Source organism: Orycteropus afer, unplaced genomic scaffold (genome assembly GCF_000298275.1).
Source record: "Orycteropus afer afer isolate SDZICR_OR568_19922 unplaced genomic scaffold, OryAfe1.0 scaffold00772, whole genome shotgun sequence".
NCBI classification, from domain to species: domain Eukaryota; kingdom Metazoa; phylum Chordata; class Mammalia; order Tubulidentata; family Orycteropodidae; genus Orycteropus; species Orycteropus afer.
The window spans coordinates 877,239-885,864 of NW_006922359.1; the positions used below are offsets into that span (position 1 = coordinate 877,239).

Below are 8,626 nucleotides of genomic sequence, written 5' to 3' on the forward strand. Positions count from 1 at the left end.
CACAGGGTGACTGTTGACATGCCCCTCAGTTCTCAGCTGCCTTTCCCGTATTTCAGTGTTTGTGAAATGGAGACATCTACAGTCATTAACGGGGGCAGTGATGACTCAGTGGGAGAAATCTTGCCTTCCGTGCGGAGACCTGGGTTCGATTCCCGGCCAGGGTGCCTCGTGCACAGTCCCCCTGTCTGTTGGTGGAGGCTGCATACTGCTGTGATGCTGAATGGGTTTCAGTGGAGCTTCTAGACTAAGGTGGACTAGGGACAAGGGCCTGCTGATCCCTTTCTGAAACATCAGCCCAGGACATCCTTGTGGAGCGTGGTTCTACTCTGACCCATGTGGAGTTGTCATGTGTTGGAGCAGACGTGGCAGCAACTGGTTTTGGTCTCTAGACGGGTGCGTGGCGCCATGCTTCTTCCTGGCTCACCTGCTTTGGGTTCTCAGTTCCTCCTTCCAGCCTGGCTTAAAATCCCAGTTCTTTCCTTTATCACCCTCTGGCCTCTAACAAGTCTATCTCCCCAGTTTCCTGATAAGGAACAGGTAGATATGTAACCAAGAGGTCTCTGGATGGCAGAGATGGTTTGCACTTGATGCATTTGCCTGCTAATCAAAAGGTCAGTAGTTTTAACCCACCAGCCACTCTGAGGGAGAAAGATGAGGCTGTTTGTATCTGTAAAGATTTACAATCTTTGAAACCCTATGGGGCAGTTCTGCTTTAACCTATAGGGTAGCTACAGGTTGGAATCGACTCATAGGTAGTGGGTTTTACTAATTTAAAGGGTGATGATTCAAACCCCCCAGTGCTGCTATGGAAGAAATGCCTGGTGATGTGCTTTCATAAAGATTATAACCAGGAAAGCAGTTCTGCTCCAAACACGGGGTCACCATGAGTCAGGCGTGACTTGGCAGTAACAGGTTTGGCTTTTGGTTTTTGGATGTAACAAAGGCAGGATGTTCACGGTTTCTCAGACCCTGTGTGTGTTACAATGAGGGAAACCCTGTGGGGGTGCCCTGTCCTGCACCTATTGGTGTCTGGGCCCACTTCTCAAGGGTGGAGTCTGAGAGCCTGGGGTGCTTGTACCTCCAGGTCGAGGAGCCCAGTGTGGGGGCTGAGGACACTGTGGACTGCCGCCAGTGGACTCAGCACCACCTGGTTGCCGCTGACATCCGTGTGGCACCAGCCATGGCGCTGACACCACCGCAGGGCGATGTGGATGCCGACGGCATGGATGTCAACGTGCGCGGCCCAGGTCAGTAACAGTGCCCCGCCCCCTCCTGCACGCGAGAGGCTGCGTCTGGGTTGGTGTTCTGGGGAGAACTGGGCTGCATCCAGGCTTCTTGTGGGTATGTGTACTAATCAGGAATCTTGGTTGTAAGTCAGAAAAACCCAACTCACATTAGCTTGAGTGAAAAAAAATAAAATTGGTCATACAAGTTTATAGAACTGTAAGCGTCAGGCACATATTGATCCAGGACTCAGTCTTCCTCTCTCCACCTCTTGGCTCAATTTCTGGCCAGCCGCGCTGACTCCAGCCTGAGGTGGCTTTCACCTGGGAACAATAAGATGGCCACCAGGTGAGGCAACCATTTTCTCAACTGCTTCAGCAAGAGTCCCAGGATGAGTTCTGATTGGACAGATGTGGGTCATACACCTGTCCCTGAGCTGGAGAAGGGGTTTGGCTCCACCAGGGCTGGAGGATGGAGAATGGGGTGCACGTGGCTCCCTAAGGAGACCAGAACAGTGTTTGTGCTGAGGACCTTCTTGGGGGTCTGTCTCTACCACGTTTCAGGGTATTCCTGTCTCAGGTTCGTTTGTGGTTTGTACCTACGGTTCTTGGAAGATCCCTCAGGCTCTAGGAGCCTGAAGTGCTGGGAGTGTATGTCCCTGGAGGCAGCGTTTAATCAGGGAGTGCAGAGTGTGAAAGGTGGGGCTGCTTTGCCTCGGAAAGGGTCACTTTCCTCAGCCCCCTGCGGGATGAGGCTGAAGTAGCTCCCTGGGAGTTTGTCTGGGATCACATCCTTGCTTGGTTTCTCATTCCCTGGTGCTGTGTCCCCTACTCCCTAGGATCCTTTCTGTGGCAGATCACGTGCCCAGGAATCCTCATCCTCGGTGGGCTCTGGGGCACCTGGTGCAGGTGTGTGCGGATGGGAGGACCACTCACTTCCTGTTGTGCTCCCGCCTGTCCCACTTCCTCCCGCCTGTCCCACTTCCTCCTGATGCAGAGCCCCTGAGAGTGCTCCCTGGAGGACCTTGGTGTCTCCCTCCTTCATCAAACACCCCTGCTCCCCACAGATGGCTTCACCCCGCTGATGCTGGCCTCCTTTTGTGGGGGTGCCCTGGAACCGATGCCAGCAGAGGAGGACGAAGCTGACGACACATCGGCCAGCATCATCTCAGACCTGATCTGCCAGGGTGCCCAGCTTGGGGCACAGACTGACCGCACTGGCGAGACTGCCCTGCACCTGGCTGCCCGCTATGCGCGGGCTGATGCAGCCAAGCGGCTGCTGGATGCTGGGGCAGACACCAATGCCCAGGACCACTCGGGTCGTACCCCACTGCACACGGCTGTCACTGCCGATGCCCAGGGCGTCTTCCAGGTGAGACAGGCCTGCCGTCTTGGACTTTATGGCTAGGGAGAGCATAGACCTAGGATTGAGCCCTAGTTCTCCTTCTCAATAATTGACTTACTGAGCTCATTCTCATTTATAAAATGGGGATATCCAGGAATACAGTGTCTGGCTGCCCTCTGGACCTCATGGATTCCAGGGCATGTGGAAGTTGGTGATACTGAGTTCTTGGGAGTCTTCCTGACTCCCTTATTTTTCCCCTGACTACTCCCACTACATCATCCTCCCAGATTCTCATCCGGAACCGCTCCACAGACCTGGATGCCCGCATGGCAGACGGCTCGACAGCGCTGATCCTGGCAGCCCGTCTGGCAGTGGAGGGCATGGTGGAGGAGCTCATTGCCAGCCATGCGGATGTCAACGCAGTGGACGAGCTCGGTATGTGGGCAGGGACAGCGGCATCTGGGGGCTCAGAGGCCCTAACTGTTGTGTTTGCGCGAACTCACACCCACACGTAGACTTGGTCATTGAAGGTCGTGCACACTAACCAGTCTGCAGTGTGAACTTGCACTCTCGTGCAGGGTGTCCGCTAGTGCTTCCTGTACCTCTGGTTTAGAAAAAGGCATGCTTCCCCCCAAGACACTTTCTTTCCGTGTGCTTTGTTAGTACTCACTGTACCGCCCTCTGTTAGGCAGCTGGGTAATGCACATGCAGATTTGTACAATCACGGTGCCAGGCAGTCCCTGGGTGGTGCAGATGCTTAACATGCTTGGCTGCTGACTGAAAGGTTATAGGTTCAAGTCCACCCAGAGGGGCCTCAGGAGGAGAGGCCAGGCAATCTACTTCTGAGAAATCAGCCATTGAATACCCTGTGGAACCCAATTCTACTCTGATACACGTGGGGTTGCCGCCAGTCTGAATTGATTGCCAGGCAACTGGTTTCCAGGACTGGGCAGCGTTTTGTTCTGTTATGCACAGGGGTGGCAGTGAGGCAAGGGCTGACTTGATGGCAGCTCACGACAGCTTCCACCGTGAGGGCATCTCTGTGGAGGCGGCTTACTGGTACCTGTGCAGGGTCATGGCAACCTGCCCTCGTGTCCAGAGGACCTCCCCCAGCCACAGACATGCTGAGACACTCACGTGTCCTGTGGAGCAAGGGCTCCCTCCTGCTGGCGTGTGGAGCCAGATCCTCTGTGATGGGAGCTATCCTGGGTGCTGTAGGGTGTTGAGTAGCATCTGTGGCCTTGACCCACTCATTGCCAGCTGTACCTTCCCCCAGGTGTGATGATGACCACACATGACCCCAGACACTCCCCGGGGCCCGACTAGGGGGCACAATCACCTGGGTTGAGAACCGTGGCTCTGAAGCAGCATTGTCCAGGAGAACTTTTTGCATCAATGGGAGTATTTGGTGTCTGTGTCATCTAACGTTTAGGCCACTAGCCACATGGGAAAATAACCAAGGGCTGGAAATGTGAGTGGTTAGGAGAGAACTGAGTTTTCAGTTGTATATTAGTGAATGTGAATTTAAAGAACCACATGTGACTCAGGGCTTCTGTATGAGATGGCACAGCTCCAGGCACACTTAAGTGAGGCACACAGGGTGCCCCCCAGGACTGCAGTCATGTATAGAGGTGTGCACTTGTGCGCACAGTCCCCCAGTGCTGGGGTCTACAGGTGGGTATACACACACGTAGGTCTGTACATGCACACACAGCCCTCTGTGTACTAAGAGTCAGGCCTACAGGTGTGTACATGTACATACAGTCCTCCCTATGTTCAGAGTCATTCCACATGTATGTGCACATATGTACAACATCCCATGAACAGAGCCATTCTGTGGGTATGCATGTGCACGTACGTTCCCCCTGTACCGGGAGTCCAGTCCACAGGTGCGTACACACACATATACATCACCTCATGTACAGAGTCATTCCACAAGTGTGTACACACCCATACCCAGAAACAGGTGCTCAGTTACTTTGTGACCATCCTACCCCTCGCCTCCTCCAGGCCTCATTCTGGGCACTTGCTACCCTCTGCTGCGGGGGCAGGGACATGAGCTGGGTTCTGACCCTGTCATCTCTCCTTTCTCTCCAGGGAAATCAGCCTTACATTGGGCTGCTGCCGTCAATAATGTGGAGGCCACCTTGGCCCTGCTCAAAAATGGAGCCAACAAGGACATGCAGGATAGCAAGGTGAGCACAACCCTTAGCCCATCTGTGGGCCAGCACTGCATAGCCCCTGCAGGCAGCAGAGAACAGGGTGGGGTGGGCTGGTAGGGGTATTCACCATACCTGAGGCCAACTTACAGGGCGGAATTTTGGGCCAAGAAGCTATAACCAGGGAACAGAGGAGGAAGTCTGTGACCGTTGCTGTGTGATGTTGGGCAAGTTAACTAACTTCTCTGAACCTCAGTTTTCTTACCCGTGGAATGGGGAAGCAATATTACCCACCTCGTGTCATTTTCCAAGGACTCAGTGAGCTAAAGTGTTTGTAAAGTGCTTTAGTGAATCATTGATAAAAGGTGACTGTTAATGATCATGGAGCGGTCCCTGGGTGACACAAACAGTTTGCACTCAGTGGCACCATGGAAGAAAGGCTTTGTGATCTACCTCCATAAAGACTGTAGCCGAGAAACTCTGTGGGGCAGTTCTACTCCGTAACACATGGGGTCACCGTGAGCTGGAGTTGAGGGCACCGGGTTTGGTTTTTTTGTTTTTCTGAGCATGGCAGCTCGTGAGTCACCATGAGTCAGGACTGGCTTGATGACGGTTGGCTTACTGGTTGCAAACATGGTTTAAAAAGGCTTCCAAGGTGGTTTTACTCTCCTTATTTTACAGATGGGAGGGGTGAGGTTCAGAGCGGACAGGGTTAGATCCTGTCCTTATTTAAAATTCTGGTATTTTGTTCTTTGTGGATCTTTCCTGGTATTAATCTTCATTTTTTAAAATCCTGTGTTAAAATATTATTTATTTTGATGACTGAAGTTTTTGGTGGCCCCTTGGATTTGGTGCTTCTGGTGGTGGAGTTCCTAAGGCATTTGACTGCTAAACCAGAAGGTTGGCGGTTCAAACCCACCAGTTTTTCCGTGGAAGGAAGATGGGGGATCTACTTCCATAAAGATTTAGTGCCTTGGAAACCCAGTAGGGGTCACTATGAGTCAGAATCGACTTGATGGCTATGAGTTTGGTTCTTTTTTTTCGTGGGGGTGGTACAGATGAATTGAATTGGTTGGTGGTTCAAACTCACCCAGTGGGGCCACAGATGAAAGGCCTGCTCCAAGAAAACCTATGGAGGATTCTACTCTGTAACACAAGGGTTGCCATGAGTTGGAATTGACTCAATGGCGGCAGTTTTTTTGGGTTTTCTTTTTGACTTAGTGCCTGAGGTGAGTGCTGTCCCATCCTGGCCCTGGCCCTGGGGCTCCATAAATGTGGTCTAAAGGAATGAACTTGTCCAGGTGCTCCCAGCAGAGTGGAGATTTGAACCTGGATTTGTCAGGCTTGAGAGTACAAACCCTCAGCCCTCAGGCCTCACCGGAGGGGGAGATTTGACTGAGGGTGGCCAGGAATCAGAGTGTGGTCTTGTGGCCCTGATGCCTGTGGGTTCTGGTCCCTCAGGAGGAGACGCCTCTGTTCCTCGCTGCCCGAGAGGGTAGCTTTGAGGCTGCCAAGCTGCTGCTGGACCACTTTGCCAACCGTGAGATCACAGATCACCTAGACCGGCTGCCGCGGGACGTGGCCCAAGAGCGGCTGCACCAGGACATCGTTCGGCTGCTGGACCAGCCTGGTGGGCCCCGCAGCCCTCCTGGCCCCCACAGCTTGGGCCCCCTGCTCTGCCCACCTGGGGCCTTCCTCCCAAGCCTCAAGGCAGCACCATCAGGGGGCAAGAAGAGTCGGAGACCCCCTGGGAAGGCGGGGCTGGGGCCACAGGGGGCCCGGGGCCGGGGCAAGAAGCTGACACTAGCCTGCCCAGGGCCACTGGCAGACAGCTCTGTCACCCTCTCACCTGTGGACTCTCTGGACTCCCCACGGCCCTTTGGAGGAACCCCTGCCTCTCCTGGTGGCTTCCCCCTCGAGGGGCCCTATGCTGCTGCCACTGCCACAGCAGTCTCTCTGGCACAGCTTGGGGGTGCTGGGCGAGTGGGTCTAGGGCGCCAGCCACCGGGGGGCTGTGTGCTCAGCCTAGGTTTGCTGAACCCAGTGGCAGTGCCCCTTGACTGGGCCCGTCTGCCCCCACCAGCTCCACCAGGCCCTTCTTTCCTGCTACCCCTGGCCCCAGGCCCCCAGCTGCTGAACCCTGGGACCCCTGTCTCCCCCCAGGAGCGGCCCCCACCATACCTTGCCACTCCAGGACATGGTGAGGATTATGCAGCAGCTGGGTCCCACAGCAGCCCCCGCAAGGCCCACTTCCTGCGGGTCCCGAGTGAGCACCCTTACCTGACCCCCTCCCCTGAGTCCCCAGAGCATTGGGCCAGTCCCTCACCCCCCTCCCTCTCGGACTGGTCCGACTCCACACCTAGCCCAGCCACAGCTGCTGGGGCCTCAGCCACGGGGACACTGCCTGCCCAGACCCTCCCCATGACCGTCCCTGGCCCCCTTCCCCAAACCCAGCTGGGGCCACATCCCGAGCTTCCCCCCAAGAGGCAGGTGTTAGCCTGAGACCTCCTCAGTGCCTGGATCTTGGGGGACTGAGAGACACCCTATCCTAACCTCTCTGTTTTCTATTTAGTCCTTTTTATTCTCTTTTTTCTCCACCAGCCCTCTTACACCCTGCCTTGCTGGTGACTGAAGCAGGCCACCAACCCAGGGCCTCAGTCTTCCTTTATTTATAATGGGTGTGGGCTGACTGTCCCACCCTCCCAGTCTTAGGGTGAGTCTGGGACCTCCTCCTGCCTCCTCTTTCCTTCCTCCCTCAAGCCTCTCACTCTTACATGAGTGAATTTTTTTTTTTTTTTTTTTTTTTTTTTTTTTTTTTACATTTTGTATAGAAAACAAATTCATTTAAACAAACTTATTATTATTATTATTTTTTACAAAATATATATATGGAGATGCTCCTCCCTCCCTGTGAACCCCCAGTGCCCCCGTGGGGCTGAGTCTGTGGGCCCGTTTGGCCAAGCTGGATTCTGTGTACTCAGTGCACAGGCAAACTGGGATCCCGTGTACCAAGTACACGGCCCTGGTATGTACCAAGTAGGCACCCTTGGGCACGCCCTCTGGGGCCAGGGGTCGGGCGAGACTTGGGAGCCTCCTCCCCCACCCCTCTCCCTCACTTCACTGCATTCCAGATATGATTTGCTCTGTAACTTGCTGGGGAAAGGGCCCTGCTGGCCTGCAGAGTCTGCTCCCAGGGACCCCTCCCCTTGAACCTTGCTGCCCCTGTGCCACCTCCTGTTAGGAACTGGGGGTGGCTGGTGAGAACTTGGGGGCCAGAGGAGAAGCATGCATTCCAGTTTGCCTCCTTGTAAATACGGGACTGCAGGGAGGAAGGGAGCTGCCTGGGTGGAGACCTCTCTCCCTGTTCCCCCCTGGCCCAGCCCCCTGGCAGAATAGAAGTATTTTTAGGCTATTTTTGTAATATGGCTCTGGTCACAATCCCTGTGTAGCTGAATACCAGTCCCTGCATTGTACAGCCCCCACTCCTCTCACTGCCTAATAAAGGAATAGTTAACACTCAAGTGTCATTGGTCTGTGTCTAGGTAATATGAGGAGTGACAGTGGTGGAGGCTTTTCTGTCTATCCACCTTCAGAGATAAATTGAACTCCCATCTCAGGGTAAACCCATTGGGATTGACCACCCATTCATGCATTTCCTTTTGGTAGAGGTTGCCACTGATTGGATCAGAAGTGGTCACTTAACTTAAGATGAGCCAATCAGATTCCCTCATTTGAGAATTTCCTTTCATTGATGCTAAGATCTTCACCATTGGTGGAGCTTTTAAGGTCACAGACAGATTAAGAAATATTGTTGTTATGTGCTGTAGAGTCGGACTTGACTCATAGTGACCCCTCCTTGGGTTTCTGAGGCAGTATCACTATGGAAGTAGATTGCCCAA

General features: G+C 53.9%; 1 protein-coding gene across 1 annotated transcript in view; it reads left to right on the forward strand.

The window, feature by feature from the left end:
• The window catches only part of NOTCH3 (notch receptor 3), a 92,648-nt gene extending 85,419 nt beyond the window's left edge, over window positions 1-7,229 (forward strand). The window contains exons 31-35 of the mRNA XM_007957670.2: window positions 1,085-1,247; window positions 2,291-2,595; window positions 2,856-3,003; window positions 4,666-4,763; window positions 6,189-7,229. Coding sequence (XP_007955861.2) covers window positions 1,085-1,247; window positions 2,291-2,595; window positions 2,856-3,003; window positions 4,666-4,763; window positions 6,189-7,229 — 1,755 coding nt within the window. The remainder of the gene's footprint in view (window positions 1-1,084; window positions 1,248-2,290; window positions 2,596-2,855; window positions 3,004-4,665; window positions 4,764-6,188) is intronic.
• Window positions 7,230-8,626: the final 1,397 nt, after the last annotated feature.